General features: G+C 42.9%; 1 protein-coding gene across 4 annotated transcripts; it reads left to right on the top strand.

The window, feature by feature from the left end:
* The first annotated feature begins 633 nt into the window (after nt 1-633).
* Nucleotides 634-25,353, top strand: OTUD6B (OTU deubiquitinase 6B). Of its 4 annotated transcripts, XR_012157135.1 has the most exons (9): nt 634-823; nt 3,393-3,547; nt 9,928-10,023; nt 12,481-12,793; nt 16,393-16,454; nt 17,305-17,411; nt 18,578-20,488; nt 22,236-22,429; nt 24,939-25,353. XR_012157135.1 is itself a non-coding variant. In XM_073330604.1 (7 exons), the coding sequence occupies exons 1-7, from the start codon at nt 730-732 to the stop codon at nt 18,660-18,662; spliced, it is 912 nt and encodes a 303-aa protein (XP_073186705.1). In that variant the 5' UTR covers nt 634-729; the 3' UTR covers nt 18,663-21,037. The 4 variants fall into 4 exon arrangements, 1 of the variants encoding a protein (XP_073186705.1); XR_012157134.1 differs by having other exon boundaries at nt 22,236-25,353; XR_012157136.1 differs by lacking the exons at nt 22,236-22,429; nt 24,939-25,353 and having other exon boundaries at nt 18,578-18,756; nt 20,411-21,037.
* Nucleotides 25,354-25,522: the final 169 nt, after the last annotated feature.

Genomic DNA, 25,522 nt, shown 5'->3' with positions numbered 1-25,522 from the left:
CCTAACGAGTCTAATGGTGGCCCTAATTTCTGGTTCATTTGGGCGGACCCCCTGAAACATGATCGCGGTCCCCCCAGAGCCCTGGCTGGGAACCACTGTTCTAGAACTGGTTGAACTGTTACAAACAAAATGAAGGGTTCCCCCCGAGAAAAACGGCCCTTGCTGGCAAACAGAAATTTCGGGGGGGGGGGGGGGGAAATCGTGGCTCTGACACTTCCCAGCACTTGCTAGGGGCGTTGATTATAATGCGTTTCTCCCCCGCACCCCCGATATCAGCGGCCAGGGGGCGGGGGGGGGAGACAGACCCAACAAACCCCGAACGAGTCTCACTGGCCTGTCAAACAGAGGCGGGTCGGGTCTCTCCCGCTCTGAGCGACCGACCCCAGGCTCCGCGCCCGGGCAGACCAAGCGGCACAGCCTGGCGCCCGGCGCGGCGGGAGCCCGATCGAGCCGCCCCTAGGGGCAAAGGAACCCCCGCTGCACTGAGCCCCGGCATTCGGCGGCGCTAGGACCGCCTGGGAACGATCCCTGCCCCTGGCTCTCCCCGGCGCGCGTCCCACGGGCAGCCTCCGAACGCCTGAGAGGCGCGGCCCGGGAGGAGCGGGCTGCGTGCGCGCTCCCGGCTGCGCGCGAGCGGGGCCGTCTCCCTCTCACGTCGGGTGCGGTGCCGGGGCCTGGGGGCGCGGTGTGGCGCTGTGCGGGGCCGCCGCCCGGCTCGAGCTCGGGGTCATGGAGGGGCACGGGGGGGAGGAGCCGGCGGCGGCGGCGGGCGACTTCGAGCTGCTCGTCAGGAATCAGCGCAGGGAGAAGCGGGAGCTGCAAGGCGAGGAGCGGCCGTGGGGTCCGGGCGGGCGCGGGGCTTGAGGAGAGGGAGGGCCCAAGGGCAGGGGCGCGTGTGCGGGGCGTGGGGGCGCAGCGGGGCGGGGGTGTCTGTCTGTGCGGGGCGGGGGGACAGGGAGGGCCCAGGGGTCGGGTGGGGTGGAGGGGTGAATGCAGGGCGTGGGGTTGCGGGAGTCGCGGAGGGGTGTGTGCGGGGTGTTGGGGCAGGGGCGGTAGAAAGGGGGTGGAGGGGAAGAGGGGGGGTGTGCCGGACATGGAGTCAGAGAGAATCCTAGAATCATAGAATATCAGGGTTGGAAGGGACCCCTGAAGGTCATCTAGTCCAACCCCCTGCTCGAAGCAGGACCAATTCCCAGTTAAATCATCCCAGCCAGGGCTTTGTCAAGCCTGACCTTAAAAACCTCTAAGGAAGGAGATTCTACCACCTCCCTAGGTAACGCATTCCAGTGTTTCATCACCCTCTTAGTGAAAAAGTTTTTCCTAATATCCAATCTAAACCTCCCCCACTGCAACTTGAGACCATTACTCCTCGTTCTGTCATCTGCTGCCACTGAGAACAGTCTAGAGCCATCCTCTTTGGAACCCCCTTTCAGGTAGTTGAAAGCAGCTATCAAATCCCCCCTCATTCTTCTCTTCTGCAGACTAAACAATCCCAGCTCCCTCAGCCTCTCCTCATAACTCATGTGTTCCAGTCCCCTAATCATTTTTGTTGCCCTTCGCTGGACTCTCTCCAATTTATCCACAGGGCAGATGAGAGCTCCTGGTCTGGCCTGGGAAGGGTGGCGGGCAGTGTTGCCTGTAATTTTTGACAGGCCATGTGCGCAAACAATTTCTTCTGTGCAGATTGTTATGGTTCTGTGCAAATTTCTGTGCGCATGGTGTTTTGCCGTGTTTGTGGGGTTTAGGATCTGTGTGCGTGTGCACACGTGCACGGCTTAGAAGGAAACAGTGGTGGGGGGCACCACGTCTGTGCTGGGACCCTAGGCTGTGCTGCTGCCAGAGCTAGCTTTCTCTGCTGGTAGCAGTGCAGCATGTACGTCGCACTTCAAAGCAGTTCATGAGTGTTAACTAAACGTCAAGACCCTTCTGGGAAGTAGGAAATAATTCTTTTTACAGACGAAGAAAGAGAAGCAGAGTGGTGAAGTGATTTCCCCACTTGGTGAATCATTTTGAGAGGCAGGGTTAGGGCCCAGGAATTTGTCTCCCAGTCTATATCTCTGTGTAGCTTTTTTACTGCATTATGGACAACACTTAACTTGAATAAAAGGTACAAAAACTACTACTGGTGCAGTTATGAACAATGAAACCCACAAGTATCAGGACCCAGGCAATTTCCCTGCTTGCTACCCCTGCACTTCATTTCTGTTTTTAATTTAAAAAAAAGAGAAACTGAGGATGTCTGGTCTTCTACGCTATTCTAGGGTAAAGGGAGTTACAAAAAAAGTTCTAATGTCCACTTGCAAACATGCCAATCTTAAAATCTTATTCCCGCAAAGCTAATCAATTTAAAAAGAGTTATAGGGTACTACATCTGCCAGTGATTTTTACAGTCATATCATATTGTGTGAAAGACCACCCAAACCAAAGAGGAAACGAGCTAGCTGACCATACACAAAGTACTGTCAAAGGACCAAAGTCAATACTTAAATAAACCCCCAAACAAACCAAAACTGTTCATTTATAGTAATTTATTGTTATAATAGGTATATTAAAACAAATCACAGATGTGTGATTTTTCTAAGTTGATTTCCATTTAAATATTAATAACAGAGTGGCTCAGATAGTAGGATTCACATCTAGATTTCAAAACTCCAAGATTTGTTCAAAATCTCAGCCCCACTCATTATAGTGCTCTGAATCTATCTGCATAATTTTAATTTTGCGCATCCTTGAAGTATGGGGGTAATGGAATGCAGGGTTTTGATTTGAGCCCATCTGTAGACCCCCAATCCTGCAAACATGTACATATTTTAAGTTCTGATTGGATTCAATGGGGCTTCTCAGATGTGTGATGTTGAATGGTCCGTATTTTCAGAATCGGACCCATAGTTCATTATTTTAAAAATACTGAACTAACTTTCATAAGTCTTGAATATTTATGTTCTTCAATAGAGATTGTAAAACAATCCAAATTCAGAGTTTTTGGTTCCAGACATTTGAGTTATGCAAACAAATTTCTACAGACTTTTCACTAGCTTTTCAAAATAAACAGTTTGCTGAGGCAAAGTATGGAAAATTTTAGCCCCATATAATTTTGAGAAGGCTATGGCTGAGTTCCATACAGGTAGCAAATACTTTAATAATGATGGGGCTGGAATATTTTCTTGCTTTCCCTGGGGTTGATAATTGTATCTTTCAGAATGTATAGCTATTTTAAAATGTAGTAATCATGCTAGGCAGTCTCATAACCTAACTGTTATGACATACTAGTATGTCAGATCTTGATTACCTTATTTATATAGCCCAATTTTAATCACAGTTGCACCAATAAATTTAGCATATTTCATTTATTAGAGGTAAACCATTGATCATTCTACTGGGTGTTCCTACAGCAAAAATTCAAGGTATGAAAAATGCTGTTCCTAAGAATGACAAAAAGAGAAGAAAACAATTGATTGATGATGTTGCCAAACTGGAGGCAGAAATGGAACAGAAGCACAAGGAAGAACTGAAGCAGCTAAAGGAAACTTTACCTGAGCAGAATAAGGTACTAGTCATGTTTAGTCTTGTCTGTAAGGTTTTGGGAGCGAATATGAACTTCAATCAGCTTTCATTGAAATTGTGTAACTGTATATATATGTAACTGAGGATAGAACTATTAAAGGGTTTAATCATAGATTAATAGATTTCAGGTCTGAACCCAGTCGTCGTTGTCGCGCCCCCCGCTGCCGCTCTATCAGGATTATGGTGATAATAAAGCTTGTGTGGTGTTCAGATACTGAGGGTAATGAGTGCTATAGAAAAAACCATATCAACAAATTATTTTTGAGAGAGTTTTAAGAGCAAAATCATATGTCCAATTAAGAGTGTTAGCAGCTCATTCTTTTCTGTCTTTGCTTTTAAAAAAAAATTTAACTTTTAGCTCCCATAGTATGTCTTCATGCTAAATACCTAATCTAGTTGTGTGTCAGTTTATTGATGCTGCTTTTGTGAGAGGTTCAGTGATGTGGTTCTTGTATTGTGATTCTTGTCAAGAATTTGTGCCTGAACTCTGAGCACTTCCTATATCGGGGTGGGCAAACTACGGTCTGGGGGCTGCATCCAGCCCTTCAGACATTTTAATCGGGCCCTTGAGATCCCACCAGGGAGCAGGGTCCAGGGCTTGCCCTGCTCTGACTCTCCAGCCAGGGAGCAGGGTTGAGGGCTTACCCCACTCCATGCATGCTGTGGCTCTGCGCGGCTCCTGGAAGCAGCGGCATGTCCTCCATCCGGCTCCTACATATAGCGGCAGCCAGGGGGCTCCGCACGCTGCCGCTGCCCCAAGCACCACGCCCGCAGCTCCAATTGGCCGGGAGCCATGGCCAGTGGGAACTGCAGGGGTAACGCCTGCGGATGGGGCAGCGCACAGAGCCACGGGGCAGTACGCAGAGCCACCTGGCTCCGCCGCCGCATAAGAGCCAGATGGGGGACATGCCCCTGCTTCCAGGAGCTGCTTGGGGTAAGCGCCGCCAGAAGCCTGCACCTCTCCAGCCCTGCAAACCCCTCGGTCCCAACCGGGAGTACCTTCCTGCACCCCCAACTCCTCATCCCCAGAGCCCACACCCCCAGCCGGAGCTCTCGCTCCCCCTCCCCCCAACCCCAACCTCCAACCCGGAGTCCCCTCCCGCACCCTGAACTCCTTGTTTCTGGCCCCATTCCACAGCCCGCACCCCCAGCCAGAGCCCACACCCCAACCCCCAATTTCATGAGCATTTATGGACCACCATACAATTTCCATACCCAGCTGTGGCCCTCGGGCCAAAAAGTTTGCCGACCCCGTCCTATATGTTCTGTACCAAAAACATTAAAATATTGCGTGCAAAATTTTCAAGTTCTGCAAAATTCTTCATATTGTATCTGTCAAAATAACACAAAATAATCATGTCTGTTTCAATTATTTTGGTAATTTATTTCAAAATATCTGTCTGCAGGTACATCTGTAACAAAACAGACAAATAAGATTCAGGAAATGTTTTTTGACCAATAGATTTCTTACTAGGCATATTAGTACTGAACTTTGAGTAATAATTCATTTAAACTGCAATACAGACATGTATTTCTTACACCCCTGAGAAGCAGTGCAAAGGCTCAGGGGAGTCAGAGGTAGTGTAGGAGCTGAGGGAGAGGGAAGTAATTCCTGGGAAGAAGGAGTGAACCTGGAGGGTTGTTGGGAATGGGTGGGATAAATTTGGGGTGTGTGTGAGGGATTGTTAGGGATTTGGGGGAGCCTCTCTCTCACTGACCCCTAGCCCCTCTCATTCATTCAGATCGACGGACACATCTGCCCCTGCGCATCCTCATCTGTCCCATCACCCCCTCCCCCACTCCCATTTAGCCCCCGACCCAGTCTGTCCCTACCCACTTGGCCCTATGAAACCCAGTCTGTGATCTCCCAGCAGCCCCATGTGCCCCACTCTGTCAATCCCTCCAATATCCCAAGCCTCCTGACCTGGCCCCATGGGCAGGGTGCTGTGAGGAACACAGCTTCTTCTCTGCCCTATCTGTACCAGGCTGCTCCCACCCAGGAGCAGCTGCCCTCTGTTTTGATGCTAAAGCAGTCCCTGGTGGGTGAAAGATGTAACTGTAGGACCTCTCTGTGGAGAAAAAAAAAAATCTGTGTGGGACTTGAATTCTGCGCATGCGCAGTGGTGCAGAATTCCCCCAGGAGTAATCCTATCAATTTTTCCATTTTATGACCTTTATTTGTATCTATTTAAAGACTTCCTTTCTGCTATTAAAACAGTTACATTTGCAGTCACATAATCTTTACAACCTGGTGGTATACTTCTGCTCTTTTCAAAAGTAATTATATATTTTTTTGAAAAATGTGGACCTGTAGGGCAATCTTTCTACAATTACAATCCTTTGTGCTCTGTAAATAATTACATAATTGTGTGACACTTTTTAATCAAGTAGAAAAACAAAGTCCTGCACTGAGGAGCTTACAGTCTCTGTGGGTGCTGTGATGCTGGTAATTCAAGTGCCAGCTCTGACCAAGGCTGTGTGTCATTAGCTAAGAACTGACAAGCTCATAGCTGGAAACCAAAGCAGCTCATCTGTATGTTGGTTTTGTTCAAAACGAGTATTAGTCTTATAAGAATGTATTTAGTGTTTAGATTCAATGAAATGCTAAGTTACTGTGTGCATTAATCTCACTTGTAATGACCGTATTCCATGCTATAAGGAAATATGTAAGTTTTGCTTTATGACTTTGAAAATGTTTGCTCTGAATGTTTCAGAGTAACCGCCGTGTTAGTCTGTATTCGCAAAAAGAAAAGGAGTACTTATGGCACCTTAGAGACTAACCAATTTATTTGAGCATAAGCTTTTGTGAGCTACAGCTCACTTCATCGGATGCATACTGTGGAAAATACAGAAGATGGTTTTTATACACACAGACCAGGAAAAAAATGGATGTTTATCACTACAAAAGGTTTTCTCTCCCCCCACCCCACTCTCCTGCTGGTAATAGCTTATCTAAAGTGATCACTCTCTTTACAATGTGTATGATAATCAAGGTGCCATTTCCAGCACAAATCCAGGGTTTAACAAGAACGTCTGAGGAACAGTGGGGGGGAGGAATAAACAAGGGGAAATAGGTTACTTTTTATAATGAATCAACCATTCCCAGTCTCTATTCAAGCCTAAGTTAATTGTATCCAATTTGCAAATTAATTCCAATTCAGCAGTCTCTCATTGGAGTCTGTTTTCGAAGTTTTTTTGTTGAAGGATAGTCACTTTGAGATCAGAAATCAAGTGACCAGAGAGATTGAAGTGTTCTCCGACTGGTTTATGAATGTTATAATTCTTGACATCTGATTTGTGTCCATTTATTCTTTTACGTAGAGCCTGTCCAGTTTGCCCAGTGTACATGGCAGAGGGGCATTGCTGGCACATGATGGCATATATCACGTTGTTAGATGTGCAGGTGAACGAGTCTCTGATAGTGTGGCTGATGTTATTAGGCCCTGTGATGGTGTCCCCTGAATAGATATGTGGGCACAGTTGGCAACGGGCTTTGTTGCAAGGATAGGTTCCTGGGTTAGTGGTTCTGTTGTGTGGTATGTGGTTGCTGGTGAGTATTCGCTTCAGTTTGGGGGGCTGTCTGTAGGCTAGGACTGGCCTGTTTCCCAAGATTTGTGAGAGTGTTGGGTCGTCCTTCAGGATAGGTTGTAGATCCTTGATAATGCGTTGGAGGGGTTTTAGTTGGGGGCTGAAGGTGACGGCTAGTGGCGTTCTGTTATTTTCTTTGTTAGGCCTGTCCTGTAGTAGGTGACTTCTGGGAACTCTTCTGGCTCTATCAATCTGTTTCTTCACTTCTGCAGGTGGGTATTGTAGTTGTAAGAATGCTTGATAGAGATCTTGTAGGTGTTTGTCTCTGTCTGAGGGGTTGGAGCAAGTGCGGTTGTATCGCAGAGCTTGGCTGTAGGCAATGGATCGTGTGGTGTGGTCAGGGTGAAAGCTGGAGGCATGTAGGTAGGAATAGTGGTCAGTAGGTTTCCAGTATAGGGTGTGTTTATGTGACCATCGTTTATTAGCACTGTAGTGTCCAGGAAATGGATCTCTTGTGTGGACTGGTCCAGGCTGAGGTTGATGGTGGGATGGAAATTGTTGAAATCATGGTGGAATTCCTCAAGGGCTTCTTTTCCATGGGTCCAGATGATGAAGATGTCATCAATATAGCGCAAGTAAAGTAGGGATGTTAGGGGACGAGAGCTGAGGAAATGTTGTTCTAAGTCAGCCATAAAAATGTTGGCATGCTGTGAGGCCATGCGGGTACCCATAGCAGTGTCGCTGATCTGAAGTGTGAACCCAGGCATGGGAATCATCACCCGCAACCAGAAGGACTATCAAAAATTAAGTGGGCCATTGTAAGATAAGTCTTGTTAATTGCCCCATCCACTCATGGATAAGAACCTGCAGAAGGCCTTATCCCATTTTTTGAATGCCAGAAGAGGGAAATAAAAGTAGTGGATGTGAAGGCCTTGTCTACACGACAAAGTTTTATCATTAAAAGCTGTCTTTTGCTGACAAAACAGGAGTAGTGTATGCTCTACAAAGCTATTTTTGGCGGCAAAACTATGCTGTTTTGCTGACAAAACAAAACCACCTTAATGAGAGGCATAAAGCTTTTGTGGCAAAATTAAAGCGAAAAAACATCAGTGTAGACACTGCTGTTGGTTTTGTCAACATAACTGGCTTCCACCAGTATCCCACAATGCCTGCCATGACCTCTGGACTCACTGTTTTGATCTCTGCTGCCCTGCAGGCATGCACACCTCCCTTCCTTTCAAAGCTCCTGGAAGTATCTGACAGATGAGCATGCTCCTTTTGGGGAACAGAGAGCAAATCATTAATGTGGAATGCTCCTGTTCTGCCCTTCACTAGGAACACAGGGGCAGGCAGACTGCTGCTGTAGGGAGTGTGTGTGTGTGTGTGAGACTGCTGTGCTACTTTGACATTCCTCAGCACTGAGAGCTCACAGAGCTGCTCAGGATGCTGCTCGCAGTAAGTGAGGAGGCTGTGGGAGAATTTGGAGGGAATCGCAGAACCATAGGCAGCCAGAGTGGGCTGCTTCAGGAGAGACTGCTGTGCAGAGCAGAGCGGGATGCACAGTTGCCAGCTTTCACATGGTAAATAAACCCCCCGACTTTCACAATAAGCAAAAATCAAGCTAATTCCATTTCAAAACAAGGCCAAAGCAGGCCAATCCCTAAGAACCCCAACTCTCTATGTGACTAGATTCCCCTGGCATGTAGTCTGGGACTGTGGTGGGCCCACTGTGCCCTCCTGACTCTTTCCCCCCCTGCTTGTCCCCCTTGCCCCTGCTTGCCAAGAGCCGATCCAAAAAAAAAAAAAAAGCAACAAGCTACAAGCCAAAAATAGCCAACAAGCAACTCGCAAGCCAATTAGCCAAAAACAAGCCCAATTTTTGCATTTTTTTTGCGAGTTTGTCATGTCTGAGTTGGAGGCTGATGTGGGGGGAAGGGTGTCCTCCTCCCGCACTACCTAAGGATAGGTCAGTCAGCCTGCTGTCTCCCCTGCCGGTTATTGGTCCAATAATACCTCACTCACCTTGTCTCTCTAATATCCTGGGACCAGCATGGCTACCACAACACTGCATACAATACTGAAAAATTTAGCAATTGTGCAGTAAATGAGCTAGGGCTGTAGAGAGAAGGTAAAGCCCGCACCTTTTAATATATACAGGGAATTAGCTCAGTTCAGAGGACCTTGCAAAGTGTGGCAAAAACATTACAGTTCCATCTGGCCTAATATGTCCTAATGATGAGATTTTATTTAAAAGAGTCTTAAGAGACTGTTGGATCGCATGGTTAACATTCAGGAAAGTTGGATGCATAACTTGTAACCTTATCTTTTTGTGACATTTGGCAGATTTAATTATGTTGACTAACTGTCTCAAATTCTAAAGTTTTATGATATTGGATTTTAAGGTTTGCAGTTCAGGTGATCAGGTAAAGGCTCCATTTATGCCTTAAGACTGAGTCTACTGTTGGAGGTTGTCTTTAGTGTAATTTTCACTACACATTATGCTATATGGTTCTCAATCAAAGTGTTCTTAAGTGGATTGGCTTAACATTCCTGATAGTAAAGAATAAAAGGTTGGGGGGGAGGGTGTCTAGGTCAAGGAGTAAATATGGTAAGTTAATAGATAATAGAATAAAGTATTGGCTGCCTTCCTACAAATAAAAGTAAGCTAAAATGGTTTCTCTTAAAATATTTTAAACGTTGATAATACTGTTCAATATTTAAAAGTGTAACCTGGTATTGACTGAAACGTATTTAAGAGACATTTCCAAGGATCTGTTGTAATTCTCCATTCTCACTCATATTAACTAAAATGTTTAAAATTTTGTTTCCCTCTAGCTAGATTCTCTGGCTGATAGTATTGCAAGTTTTCAGCTTGAGGAAAGAGAGCAACAGATACAGCAACCTCGAATATCAAAAGCACAGAAAAGGCGGGTATGACACCAGTTTCAATATTTTCTGCGAAGAAGTGCTGGCGTTTTCACACCAGAGTATACATTTACTAACTTATGTCTAGGCTCAACATCTGCTAGTTCCATTAAGTTTACTTAAATCTCTAAAGAAATGCAGGCATCTTCCCAATGGGCTCTACCAAGTCTAACACAGCTTTGGTGGTAGAGCTGCTTGAAACTTTTGTCAGAAAATTCCCATCAGAAAATGCTAATTCAAGAAACCCATCTTGGATTTGGCAAACTTTAATTGAACCACAAGTTGGTTTCCTGGCAGGCTGCTCGGGGACCCCAGTATTCTAGGGTTTGTGATTTAAGGGCATCTCTGTCAGGGACCCCAGCACATCCAGGGGCAGGGGTTCCAGGGCAGCTATGCCATGCCAAAGCTTCCAGGGTCCCTATGTTGGAGCCAGGAGTCTGGAAACCCTGAGGACCATCAGGGCTCCCAGTCTTACTACCATGGAGCTAGAAGCCTGGAAGCCCTGGCTCTAGCCAATCTGTACTCTGGTCTGTTGCAGAGAACAAGGAAGCCCTGAGAGCTTCTACTTGAGCCAGGACTCTCTGGGCTTCTCAGCTTCTGGTTCTGCAGTAGGGAGCCTGGAAGTCCTGGGAAATCCAGCTGATGACTCCTCAGTGGGGTCATGGGAGCCAGTTGGCAGCTGCTGACTGAAATGAACAATTCTTGTCAGTTTCAACTTGCCAGAGTCCCAGTGAACAGACTCTATTTCAGAAACACCACATTTTGATGTTTCCGAAATGAAATTTTTCAGAATTTCTGATTTGTGGGAAACTTCGAAAAATTTTGTTTCATTCTGATTTGGAATGAAACTAAATATCAAAATTTCCCACAAACCAGAATTCCTGAGTTTTAGCCAACTCTAATTGGTAGGTTACCTGCATGGTTCTTAAAGCTCAGTAGTTCTGAGAAAAGGAAGTACCCCACAAGAATGAATATGCAGAGGCAACACTTGGGTAGCCAGTATATTATCTCAGCTGGAATTGGCCAGGACACTGAAGTTTATCCATCTTTCTTTTCACACAAAAGATATTTTGAGATTTTTAAGGACTACAGGTATTCAGAGCTCCCATTTTATAACTCTTCCAAAAGATGAATGACTTAGGAGAGTGCTATCTACTGAATTGCCAGTGCTTCTTTCTGCAGTTCTTCTGAAGGTCTTCCATCAAAGTACTAACTTCTGAGCCCACTTAACTTGAGATCAGATGGTAAAATGAAAATCTTGGAAATACCACACACAAAAATAAGTCCTCTAGTGAAACAAAGTGAAACAGGCAATGTGTCTCACAGTATTTGCTCTACAAAATTCTTATGTTCCTGCAATTTGGCTTCATGAACTGATCGTAGAATCATAGAATATCAGGGTTGGAAGGGACCTCAGGAGGTCATCTAGTCCAACCCCCTGCTCAAAGCAGGACCGATCCCCAACTAAATCATCCCAGCCAGGGCTTTGTCAAGCCTGACCTTAAAAACTTCTAAGGAAGGAGATTCCGCCACCTCCCTAGGTAACACACTCTAGCATTTCACCACCCTCCTAGTGAAAAAGTTTTCCCTAATATCCAACCTAAACCTCCCCCACTGCAACTTGAGACCATTACTCCTCGTTCTGTCATCTGCTATCATTGAGAACAGTCTAGAGCCATCCTCTTTGGAACCCCCTTTCAGGTAGTTGAAAGCAGCTATCAAATCCCCCCTCATTCTTCTCTTCTGCAGACTAAACAATCCCAGTTCCCTCAGCCTCTCCTCATAAGTCATGTGTTCCAGTCCCCTAATCATTTTTGTTGCCCTCCGCTGGAAGTTTTCCAGTTTTTCCACATCCTTCTTGTAGTGTGGGGCCCAAAACTGGACACAGTACTCCAGATGAGGCCTCACCCAATGTCCAAGAGAGGTGAATGATCACATCCCTCGATCTGCTGGCAATGCCCCTACTTATACATCCCAAAATGCCATTGGCCTTCTTGGCAACAATGGCACACTGTTGACTCATATCCATATGATGCTTCAGTATAGCATGGCTTCAAGATAAACTCATAGGCCATAATTTTCAAATGTATGCCTAAAGTTAGGCACCTATATAAACAAGAGATTAGCTGTTTTTGGATTTAGACACTTAACTTTAGGCACCAACTTGGAAAATGTTAGTCTAATTTGCTAATATACTATACAAAGGTTATTATTTCCTAAAGGGTGAATTTCAGTATATTTATTAACTGGAAAGATTCTGACCTTCCTTCGGTGGCACAGTGGTAATGAACACACAGACCTAAATCTGAGCAACAAAATTCTGAATTTCATAGATCTGAGCAGCAAACCAACAGTTGCACAGACACTTGGGACCTCTTGTAAGCTTGAACATTATTTTTCATATAACTTTCATTTGAAATGAACATCCTCTTGTAGCATTCTTTATTGTGTTTTCCATCCAAGGAAAAGAAAGCTGCATTGGAGAAGGAAAGAGAAGAAAGGATAGCTGAAGCTGAGATAGAAAATTTAACAGGAGCCAGACATCTTGAAAGTCAAAGGCTTACCCAGATATTGGCAACAAGGCAGTTAGAGATGAAACAGATTCCATCAGATGGCCACTGCATGTACCGAGCTATTGAAGACCAGCTCAAGAATCAGCAAAACTCCTGGACTGTTGCAACTCTGAGAAGTCAAACTGCAGAGTATATGCAAAGTCATGTTGATGATTTCCTGCCGTTTCTAACAAATCCCAACACGGGAGACATGTATAGCCGAGGTAAGAATTATAGTTTAATAAATGGTTCTTAAAAAGTGTCTTTTTACAAATGTTACCAGTAGTTCTGGAGCTTATCAGTATTAGTTATAGCTGACTTGTGACCAGTTACAGCATGGGTGTCCACTGATCTGTATGTCATACTTCTGTTTGGTAGTGTAGACAGGATCGTAATGTCCTCTGTAACTAAGCAAATGTCTTGAAGATGTTTGTCTACATGTAGGAAAGGTAACTTCAGCCTGGTTATGTAACACAGTTAACCTCATCTATGATATAAAATGGAACTCTGTTACACCTTGACCAGGTAACAATGGTGCGGTAATCGTGTTCCATGAGTGAGCTGAAATTGTAATGTAGATAGGACCTCTAACATAAGGATAATCTTGTTTACAGTTGAAATCCTGCAGGGATCAATGTTACTATTCTCTCTGTTGAATTTTGTTTTGGAAAAAAATATGCCTTTGATTAAGCTGTCTGGGAGACGTACATTGTAAATTGACCTTGGCATGAAATAATGAAGAAGATTTAGTTGGACAATGGCTTTCAAGTCCATCTATGCCTCAAAAGCAAAATAGCTCTTTCTTTAAAGATGCTCAGTGGTACTGTTCATATCCTGTATCAAGAATAGGCATTTAGCAGAAGGGAGCCTTTAAGCATGTTTCAATAGCCCAAAAAATCACTCTACAAAATTTTTTTCAATTAAAGCTTAAGCTTCCGTGGAACCATGATAAAGGAAAGTGTGGTATGTTTTGCTGTTCCTATTAACATGGCCGTTAGAGAGTCCAGAGTCAAGTGTTATTCACATAGTTACCACATGTACCGTAGAGCTGAGTATTAGAACAGTATTGTGAAAATTAGCTAGTCTTCATGTTCACCTCTTGTGATGCTAGCATCCTCATATTCCCTGCCTCTTCATATTAGCTCCCTGAGAGAGAGACAGTGTTACAGGTACTGCTGCAGTGTTGTTAGCAGCACAGTAGCACTTCTGGCCGGCTCTATCTTGTCTTGTCTTAGGCTAAACTTCCTTTCTTAAATTTAAATTACCTTTCTATTTTGAAGTCAATGGTAATTGGGACAAAATACAACATGGTTTTACAAAAGGTAGATCATGTCAAACCAACCTGATATCCTTCTTTGAGAAGGTAACAGATTTTTTAGACAAAGGAAACGCAGTGGATCTAATTTACCTCTATTTCAGTAAGGCATTTAATACAGTTCCACGTGGGGAATTATTAGCTAAATTAGAAAAGATGGGGATCAATATGAAAATTGAAAGGTGGAAAAGAAACTGGTTAAAGGGGAGATTACAATGGGTCACATTAAAAGGTGAACTGTCAGGCTGGAAGGAGGTTACTAGTGGAGTTCTTCAGGGACTGGTTTCGGGACCAATCTTATTTAATCTTTTTATTACTGACCTTGGCACAAAAAGCGGGAATGTGCCAATAAAGTTTGTGGATGACACAAAGCTGGGAGGTATTGCCAATACAGAGAAGGACCAGGATATCATACAGGAAGATCTGGATGACCTTCTAAACTGGAGTAATAGTAATATGATGAAATTTAATAGTGAAAAGTGCAAGGTCATGCATTTAGGGATTAATAACAAGAATTTTTGTTATAAACTGGGGACGCATCATTTGGAAGTAACAGAGGAGGAGAAGGACCTCGGAGTATTGGTTGATCACAGGATGACTGAGCCGCCAATGTGATATGGCCGTGAAAAAAGCTAATGCAGTCTTGGGATGCATCAGGCGAGGTATTTCCAGTAGAGATAAGGAGGTGTTAGTACCATTATACAAGGCACTGGTGAGACCTCATCTGGAATATTGTGTGCAGTTCTGGTCTCCCATGTTTAAGAAAGATGAATTCAAACTGGAACAGGTACAGAGAAGGGCTACTAGGATGATCCGAGGAATGGAAAACCTGTCTTATGAAAGGAGACTCAAAGAGCTTGGCTTGTTTAGCCTAACCAAAAGAAGGCTGAGGGGAGATATGATTGCTCTCTATAAATATATCCGAGGGACAAATACCATGGAGGGAGAAGAATTATTTAAGCTCAGTACCAGTGTGGAGACAAGAACAAATGGATATAAACTGGCCATCAGGAAGTTTAGACTTGAAATTAGACAAAGGTTTCTAACTATCAGAGGAGTGAAGTTCTGGAACAGCCTTCCAAGGGAAGCAGTGAGGGCAAAAGACCTATCTGGCTTCAAGACTAAACTTGATAAGTTTATGGAAGGGATGATATGATGGGATAGCCTAATTTGGCAATTAATTGATCTTCAACTATTAGTGGTAGATATGCCCAATGGCCTGTGATGGATGGGATGTTAGATGGGGTGGGATCTGAGTTACTACAGAGAATTCTTTCCTGGGTGTCTGGCTGGTGAGTCTTGCCCACATGCTCAGGGTTTAGCTGATCACCATATTTGGGGTCGGGAAAGAATTTTCCTCCAGGGCAGATTGGCAGAGGCCCTGGGGGGTTTTTCGCCTTCCTCTGCAGCGTGGGGCACGGGTCACTTGCTGGAGGATTCTCTGCATCTCGAAGTCTTTAAACCATGATTTGAGGACTTCAGTAGCTCAGACATAGGTTAGAGGTTTGTTACAGGAGAGGGTGGGTGAGATTCTGTGGCTTGCGTTGTACAGGAGGTCGGACTAGACGATCACAATGGTCCCTTCTGACCTTAAAGTCTATGATTCTATGATTTTATTGGTAGGTTTATTTCCTGGGTATCAAAATAGATAAACCTTCAGTTTGCCTCATTAAATCTTTAACCGTGATAGCCTTTTTGAAATCCAAACTGATTTTCTTTCATTGTTGAGACGGGTGATTTCTCCAAGAAATGCTTTTTGTCTTGCAGTGTGTAATTTTGTTCAGTTTATTCTTCACCCAGAACATATTTATTAGTGTTTTTTATGAAGAGGTCAGCTAATTTTATTCTTTTAATTTATAAGAGCACAGATCTTACTTGCAAGTAAGATTGGGGATTGCCTTAAAACTGTCTTCTGGAGACATGCATAGAAGGGAATGTTCTCTGGATTCTAAATATTTCAGTTTACTGAAAAATAAAAGTCAGTCTGGAGAAAAACATAGTAGAACTGCAGCTAGTTACAGGACCTGAAAAATTTATCTGACATCTATATTGCACAAGAGCCAAGCCTACTAATTAGATAGAAAGATACTTCCACTGCATGCTGTGTCCCAAAGCTATGACTCCTGCAGTTTAAAGCTATTATGTACCACTTATTGGGTACAATATTTAATTAGATTATATTGTCCATAAAATGTATTCAAGAAGTACTTAAAATATAACTTGCTGTTTCCTGTATTTTTATTACATTATCTTTCCTGTCTTTGCTCTCCTTTTCCCTCTTTTCTTGTCAACAAGAGATCATACTATACTTCTTCCTTTGTCGTAGGTGTCTGTTTGCTATTTGTTTTCTCTTTCCCCACAGTTACATATTCTTATTCCCCTACATTGTGTTCTACTTTTCCAGGCCAAAATTTATTTTTAATTTATCCCATCAATATCTTCCTCACCCACCCACATCCAGGAAAGAGATTTACTGAGAGGTTTACTCCATTTATTTTTTTCCTGCAGGGGAGTTTGAAAAGTACTGTGATGATATAGTCAACACAGCTGCATGGGGTGGTCAGCTGGAAGTAAGTATGGTACTGTTTATTTTTGTTGATGAAACTCTGAAGTGATTGAAAACTAATGGATTTTTAGATGCAAATTCTTAGAAATGCCCCTTCTCCAGTTCAAAGAAGGGGATTTTCTGTAATAGAGAAATTTCTGGAGGCCTAATCAAGCATGGTTGTAAAGAAATATAACAATACCTACTCTTATATAGTGTGTTTTATCAGTATATGTCAAAGCATTTTACAAAGAAAGTAAGTAAGTATCATTATTCCCCTTTTTAACCTCTTGACAAACTTTACATTGTGGTCATATATTTTCTCAGAGCATTACCAGTTTTGTCTGTGTTTGTATTGCTCGCAGCAGCTTAAGTCTTTAAAACTTTAGAAACACCTGTTCTACATATGATGGTTGACAACGTGGAGGGAAAGAATAAAAAATAGAGACAGAAAGTTGGTTTTATTTTCTTTGTTTAAACAGGGTCAACATACTTCACAGCACAGCAAGCTATCGTACAGCAAAGTGTAGTTAGTGAGATTTATAATTAATACTGAAATAAAAAACTTTTTAGCACTTCTGCTCTGTTTTTGCATTTCATTCCCCTTCAGCATTGAAAATAGACTAGTTGCTCTCTCAAGTTCTTGAGAACTAGCACTGTGCTGCATTGCTTTTATCAACAAAGCAGGAGATGGTTCATAGAAACTTTTCGTAGGAATTTAAAAACTAACCACAGGAAGATTTTTGTAAAATCTCACTTCTAAAAAAACCCCTAAATTTCAGGCTTAAACTGACCTAATGGTATGTGTGTTAGAACTAAGTGTTTTTCATGGTATTTAATTATACTTCTCAGTATATTGTTTTCCTGTCTTAAAGCTAAGGGCTCTATCACATATTTTGCAAAAACCAATTGAAGTAGTGCAAATGGATTCTCCTCCCATCATTGTTGGTGAAGAATATTCAAGCAAACCATTAATACTAGTGTAAGTAGATATTTTTATTCCTATTTTTTAATCTTGTTTTTCCCACAGGAGAGTATTTAAGGACTGATAGTAAGTGATTGCAAAACTTCATCTAGCTTGTCTGACTAGAGAATGTTACAGAATGAGTTGGCTTGAAAATGCAAAATAGCCATCAATAAATCAGGTTAGGAAACTAAAGAAGCTTATTGTCAGTGTTCCCTCTAATTTTTTACATCCATGTGCAGAATGAATGTTATGTGCACCAATATGTAGGTGATGTGTGACACATCACCTTCATATTGGTGCACATAACAAAATTCATGTGATGGGGGTGGGGCCAAGGAGTTTGAGGTGTGGGAGGGGGCTCAGGGCTGGGGTGTGGGGGGGAGGGCTCTGGATTGGGGCTGGAGAGGAGAGGGTTGGGATGTGGGAGGGGGCTCAGGGCTGGGCAGAGGGTTGGGATGCGGGAGGTGTGGGTTCTGGGGTAGGGCCGGGGATGACAGGTTTGGGGTGCAGGCTGCCTCGGGGTGCAGGCTCCCACCAGCCCTCTCTCGCCACAGCAGCTTGGGGCCGAGGGAGGGGCTCCTCTCCCCTGGCTGCAGCAAGTCCAGGGCAGGTCGATGCTGGGGCTGGCGGAGAGGTACACCTCTCCCCCGGCCACGGCAAGTCCGTACTGGGGCCGGCGGGGAAGGGTGCCTCTCCCCGCTACTGCAAGTCCATGTTTGGGCCGGTGGGGAGGGGCGCATCTCCCCACTGCAGCCCTGAGCCCCTGTGCAAGGCTTAATAGGCAGCTGTGCAGCTACACAGCTTAGAGGGAACTTAGACGTCTGTCACTTTTCTGTCAGTTGACTGATTCATTAGCAGCCTTCAGTTATTCAAGAAAAGCTATTTTAGTCACAATTATAAATGGATTTAACGTATTATTTTATATAAAAGCTCCATTAATGATGTGTAGGTTTTATCATTATTAGCAAAACTAAAGAAACACTCCTTCCTCATGAAAACATGCAGTCAAACTTCCATGGTTTCCAGGATAATACATTTTTCCATGCTGTCTTTAACTTTAATTGAATGTCTTTAAACTATTTGAGAGTAGAAAGTAGGTATGTGTATACATGTGTATTATGTATGTTTTAATTTTAGTTAAATATTAATTTTTTTAAATGGCTTTTTTGTTTTGATTTTAGGTATATGAGACATGCATATGGATTAGGAGAGCATTATAATTCTGTAAAACTGCTAACAGACACTGCTCCAGAAAATGGTAGCTAGTATACAAGTCATAAGTCCACATGGATAATGGATGCCGCTTGACACTTTGGGCTCTTCATCTGTGGACGGTTCCCAAGCAGACTGGAAAACAAAAGTAACGGGAAGGAACTTTTAAGAGAGACAAAAGATTTGGCTACGTATTAGAAATAGCAGTTTAAAACAGTACCTAGACTTTGCTGATTTAGATCATGTTTTAGAAAATATTCTATAAAATGTTGGCTGTGTAAGCCAGAGTAACTTGCATAGTTTGTGTATTTTGGTTTACATAGCATACTCTGCCACAGTGAAAAGATCAATAGTATATGTTTCAGGTAGCTTGTGGGTTTTTTTTTAATTTCCTGCTTCTGTGCATTTCTACTGAAGAATTGACATGATTTGCAGGCTCTTATAGGTCATTTCAAGTAGATTGTGGTGATCATGGAGATTTTATTAAGGCATTTAAATGACTGTTAAATAATATTCTAGACTGGAATGACCGTAAAGATACTGCTTTAATAGTCCCAACAAGGCATAGCTAAAACATAGTTAAACAATAGTAAGGACCCTCCTAATACTTTAGTTACATAAGAGCCAGAGGCAAAGCCAGTGATGCTGAATATCTTATCCTTATCTGACTCAAAACTTCGCAAACCTAACTTCTGTTTTTATGGATTCTCCTCTTAATTTTTTAATCAGGTTTCGAAAACTGCCTTGTCTTCTGCCACTGGCATTTCTGCTTATGGCCATAGATGACAGAACAGGGGTGAGAATTGATAATGGGACTGCCGGTCCACTTAGTCCCACCTGTAGAACAGGGGACATTCAACTTTTCGTTCCTTTGTAATTTATTTTTCTTTACAATGTTGTCATTTCAGATGAAGACTTAGTGAACTAATCCAAACATACTGTTTATAGTACTGCCATTCCATCAGATCTGCAGTTTGGAATGCCGTTAACAATACTCAGGTGTGGTCTGTACTTAAATTTAGGTCAATGTAGTTATGGTGCTCAGCAGTGTGAAAAATCCACACTCTTGAGCACCATAGCCATCCTGACCTGATCCCTGGTGTAGATGTAGCTAGATCGCTGGAAGAATGCTTCCATCAACCTACTTACGTCGTTCGGGGAGATGGTGTTCTTACAGCAATGGAGAAAACTCTTCTGTCGTAGGTTACATCTATGTTATGGGGTTATACCGGCAAAACTATGGTGCTGTAGTTACGCCACTATAGTCCCTGTAGTGTAGACGCTGCCTTATATAGCCATTTGCAAACAGTTGTAAAAATTGTGATCACTTAATTCTTGTAAGTAACTTTAAAGATGACCTGCAAAGAAATTTGGGTTTGCATTGTCTGTTTTGCTTCTTTATGACACACAGAGAAGACTGAAATATATAAGGAAAGCCTGCTAATACCAGGAAATTATTTTTTTATATCGACTGTTTAAAACTTTTTTACACTGATTTTTTTTAACTGGCTGCATAAACAGTTAGGGAAAAATGCAGTTGTTAAAGATGTAACAGTGCTGCCCCTCAGCTGAGGGCTGAGAGAGTTTATAGTCCACATCCAAGAAATCTGAATTGTACAGTAAAACCAGAAAACAAATTTACATTCCTGGTATTTCTTCATACCTTCTTTATATATCTCAAAAAAGTAAGACACAAACCCAACTATTTTTCTTCTGTGGGTCATTTAATGAAAGCACTTTGTGGTCTTGTGAAAGAGATGCAAATGAGGACTTTACAAATGCCATATTTATTTGTTTTATAGTCAGTCTTCCCACATAAAGAATGTTTGATTATGAATTTCACAGCGTGGAGCTTGCCAGGCAAAACAAGTGTTAACCAGGTATAACATCATTTGGCAATCTTTATTCGTTTGGTATTTATTGTAATAACTGGATGAACCCAATTGATGTCTTGATTGCAGGAGTCAGACTTTTTTTGCAATGCCTGTTACTTGAAATGGATGCATTAGTGAGAGAGAGTTAATATAGAAATCTCCTTTAATGCCATAAAGATTTTCACCATAATACAATAATATACTGTTTTTAGTGTTACCTAAAATTGATGTATTAGGCAGTGCACTTGCTGATTTATGTAGCTGAATAATGGTCAGTTAATTGAGGCTTCATCAGAATTTATTCCTGGGTCACTAATTGAAAGGGGAAAAAGATGATATTGGAATTCTGGAATATGTCTGTATCCAACAATTTGTCCAATTTAAGATGTTTTCAACTTGTACAAAGCAAAAGAATATTTAATTATAGTGAGCAAAGGACCTTTGCTTATGCTGTATGGGCCTTGAATTAAGAAGTTAGAAACTTATTTGTATTTATTGAATTGGATAAGATTTCCACTTATCAGTTTGTCCTGAAATAGATTATCTATCACAGAATTTCTCTGCAGTACTTCCTGTTCCCTCTGAAACTAGTGAACTTAATGATTTTCACGTTTGTCATGATCCTACAACATCGTCATGTCTTAGTCAACCACAAGTTCCATTCAAGAAGACAACTCTCTATTAAAGAAATAGAGATCCAAAAGCTCATTTTTCTCCTGTTTTTAAACCAATGTTATCTCTTAATGTCACCAGTTGTACTTGCCATGGCCTTTTTCAGTAGCATCCACTCCAGCATATTATAGAATTTTTCCATCTTACGTGAAATGTGGCCAGCTAGATACTACAAAAACTCCCTGGTTCACTTTGCGTTTTAACTTTTTGCTGCATATTAAAGCATGGCTTACATGATTTCCATTAAGAAAAGGAGTACTTGTGGTACCTTAGAGACTAACCAATTTATTTGAGCATGAGCTTTCGTGAGCTACAGCTCACTTCATCAGATGCATGCCGTGGAAACTGCATGCATCTGATGAAGTGAGCTGTAGCTCACGAAAGCTCATGCTCAAATAAATTGGTTAGTCTCTAAGGTGCCACAAGTACTCCTTTTCTTTTTGCGAATACAGACTAACACGGCTGTTACTCTGAAACCCATGATTTCCATTGACTCTTCTAAAATTATAGACTTCAACGCAGATCTTTCTTGCTATTCAGTTCACATATTTAATGTCTCCATTTTATCCCATTATTATAGTTATGTCCCTTGTGCCACAAAATATTCCTGCACTTTCTGATTGGTGTTTCACCCTTCAAATACTCATAGAAAGTTATATCTAGAACCCTATGCGGATATGCAATTTATAGCCGCATCTGAGCCGCGGTTCCCAAAAATGGTTTCCGAATATCCATGGATTTGAAGGGCTCTAATCATGTCCCCTTTTTGCCATGTTTAGCCAAGCTGTAAACATTCGCATAAATCAGTGCTTTTAGATTATTCCTGTTCTTTCCAGGCAAACATTTTTTTGTTTTTGATAAAGTTACAGAATTAGTGGCTGAAGGGGTTGCCATAAATCTGAACTTTAGTGAAGCATTTCAATAAAACATCATATCAAACTTTCCCAGAATTAATTCAGGCTGACTTGGTTCAGGCTGCGCATTCATGTGTGTTGAAAACTGGCTACAGGATTATAAAACTGCAGTGGGGAGAGATGGTCAGTGGGATACTAAACATGGGACATTAATCTCTTTATTACAGGTATTATCACTGAAAAACAGAGTGAACAGAAAGAACATTAATGAAATTCACAGTCAGCTCATCAAACAAGGCATTTCAATGCTATCTGGCTCCAAACCTCCTCTTGCTACATTGTTGGCATGTTACCAATGACCTGTGCTTCCTATTGCTGTTCATCTTTGTTACTTGATGCAAATAGGGTGACTTGACTATCGGTATGTAAAATGCTCTGGTCATTACAGCCATGTTCTCTCTTTACATCGTGTACTTTAAGGGGCAGATCAAATATAAACTTTGGGTTTGTAATGTTCTTAACCAAGGTGTAGGCCTTGGATTATGTTTGAGAGCGCTCTGCCGAGATTAGGGCCCCATTGTCTTAGACACTGCACAACCAGGATCTGCCTGAGGAGTTTGTAGTCTGTATAGCGGAGTCACAATGGGTGGGACGGGGAATGTGGGTCTGAGTGGCGGAATGTCTGTGCCTTTTAGCCTTGTGACACGAGCCTGATTCAGTTTACCTGGGCTCTTAAACTTGCTGCTGTGGGTTTTTTTCCCCCCATTGTAGACATAGTCTGAGACAGACTGATGCACATGTGTGGCTGTTGATGCCCAAGATTTGAGGTGGTGATAGTTGCCCTCTGCTTTGGTTCTGCCAATGGAGTGTGGGAGAGGCGGGGTCAGCCAAAGGCTCAGCAGCTAATGGCAGGATGGGGGTAGATTAGAAGTGCAGAGCTGAGATAACACAGAGTCTTGCTAGCATGAGATGGAGGCAGGGGGTGTGAGTGGGTGATGACCTTGACATACCAGCCATGCCCCATTTTCCACAGGCTGTGGCTGCAGCAGGGAGCAAGGAACAGCCCCTTTTACCCCAGGACTCTGCAGCAGGGAGGGTTTGTGGAGCAGGCAGTGAGTTCATGCTCCTTTCTCCCCCAACCTATGGGTGCAGTGGGAGAGTATTGCAGGGGGGATAATGTGCCCGTTCCTCTCCTCAGACTTGGCGCATAAGGGAGATGGTGGGCCTGCATGGTTCTGTTCTGCAAACCGCCTGCTGAGAGCAAATGTCTTGTCTCTGCTTCCCCAGGTGGTGTTGCAGCCCTATTTCCACAAATGGAAGCTTATTATAGCCCTGCTGTGTGGGGCCTAACCTCTGCTCTCCTTGATAAGTGTTCTGTGGAGTACAAGGTGTGGAGGGTGGGCAGGGAGACTGAACTGGGTATTAGTGGGGGAAAGAGATGGCAGAAGACATGCTAAACCTGCAAAAAAAAAAAAAAAAAAAAAACCTACAGAAATTGGGCTTGTTTTTGGCTTAATTGGCTTGTAAATTGCTTGTTGGCTTGTTTGTGGCTTGTAGCTTGTTTGGCTTGTTGCTTCTTTTTTTGATTGGCTCGTGGCAAGCAGGGGCAAGAGGCGGGGGAAGAGAATCAGGGGTGGACAGAGGGCTCACCACAGTCCCAGACGGCACGCTGGGGGGATCTAGTCACATAGAGTGTTGGGGTTCTTAGGGATTGGCCTGTTTTGACCTTGTTTTGAAATGAAATTAGCTTGATTTTTGGTTTATTGTGAAAGTCGGGGTGCTTATTTACCATGTGAAAGTTAACAACTGTGGATGGCAGTGGAGGTATTGGAGGGCAGTGGGGATGTTATGGGACTGGAGGGGGTGAGGTTTGCATTTGGGAATATTGGGAAAATTACAGTAATTTGAAAACATTGGTCAGTATGGCTTTAAATGTCCAGGGTGGCATGTGCACTTCACTTACTGGCTCAGCAAGTCTCTTCTGCTTAACTTGTCATTAAGGTAACTCCATACAGCACCAGACCACCATGTCACAGCCGCACATCCCTCACCTTCCCCTTAACACTGCAACTCCTTACACTATCTTCAGTAGTAGCCAGCGTGGCTAGTACTGCACATTGTTATGCTGTTCCTGTGTTTGGTTTGCTTAGATGTGGTAGAGGGCACTGACTACTAGGCTCTGCTGCTCCCCCAGATGCACCCTTTTCCTTTGGGAGGTGGGGGCTCCTCCTGAGCCCCCCACTAGTGCTTCCCTGGCCACATCCATAGCATTGCACTGTGGCTGTTCCCATGGTCATGTGAGGGGTCTCCAAGGTCTGGGATGGGGCTGGGTCCTGCCACTGTCTGCACGGTGAGGGGATCCCTGCCCAGCGTAGTTACAAACTGCTATTGGCACAGTTTGCTAGTGGTAGCAGTTACTGACATCTAGGTGTTCTTTTACTGGCCTGTCACAACTTGCAGCCTCTCCCTTTCCCATTATCTAGTCCAGGGATAGTAAGTGGTGATGGGTGGGGATCCATCTGTCACAATTTACTATCTCTCATCTTTCCCAATCCTCTGATGTAGGGGTAACAAATTGTGACAGATAGGGAGACATCTCACTACAATTTGCTACCATTGTGAAATATCTCTCTCAGATTTGGACACACAAAACGGTATTTTGGTAATCTAGAAAAACTTTCTACAGAGTTAAACCTCAGGCCTATTGTATGTAAAGCCCTGAATGAAAGTGTTGTTTCTTTTAGTCTCTTTCCATTGTATATTAGGCCATACAGTTTCTATAATAAACATTTAATGCACTCAAGTGAAAATAATGTAAAACTTTAGAGCCTAAAAGTCCACTCAGTCTTACTTCTTGTTCAGTCAGTCACACAGACAAACAAGTTTAATTACCTTTTCAGGAGATAATGCTGTCTGCTTCTTGTTTTCAGTGTCCTCCGGAACGGTGGCCAAAGCATGAAGGGGCATATGGATGTTTAGGAGACCTGGCATGTAAATACCTAACAATGCCAGCTACAACAATGCCATGCGAATACCTGTTCTCATGTTCAGGTGACATTGTAAATAAGAAGCTGGCAGTATTATTTCCCGTAAATGTAAACAAACTTGTTTGTTTTAGTGATTGTCTGAACAAGAAGTAGGACTGAGTGGATTTCTTGGGTCTGAAGTTTTACATCATTTTGTTTTTGAATGCAGTTATGTAACAAAATCTACATTTGTAAATTGCACTTTCACGATAGAGTTTGCACTACAGTACTTGTATGAGGTGAATTGAAAAATACTATTTCTTTTATCATTTTTACAGTGCAAATATTTGTAATAAAAAAATAAAGTGAGCACTATACACTTTGTATTCTGTTGTAAATTAAAATCAAATATTTGAGAATGCAGAAAAACAACCCAAATATTTAATACACTTCAATTGGTATTCTATTGTTTAACAGTGCGATTAAAACTGTGATTAATCACAATTTTTTTGTGTTAATCACGAGTTAACTGCAATTAATCGACAGCC

This window comes from Lepidochelys kempii, chromosome 2 (assembly GCF_965140265.1).
Source record: "Lepidochelys kempii isolate rLepKem1 chromosome 2, rLepKem1.hap2, whole genome shotgun sequence".
In the NCBI taxonomy this organism is placed as follows: domain Eukaryota; kingdom Metazoa; phylum Chordata; order Testudines; family Cheloniidae; genus Lepidochelys; species Lepidochelys kempii.
Note: the sequence above shows the minus strand (reverse complement) of the source record. Positions and strands in the feature narration are given on the sequence as shown.

Coding starts and splice junctions, on each gene's coding strand:
- OTUD6B (XM_073330604.1), top strand. CDS start 730: ATGGAGGGGCACGGGGGGGAGGAGCCGGCGGCGGCGGCGGGCGACTTC. Junction 10,024..12,480: donor CAAAAGCACAGAAAAGGCGG/GTATGACACCAG, acceptor TTTCCATCCAAG/GAAAAGAAAGCTGCATTGGA. Junction 16,455..17,304: donor CATGGGGTGGTCAGCTGGAA/GTAAGTATGGTA, acceptor CCTGTCTTAAAG/CTAAGGGCTCTATCACATAT.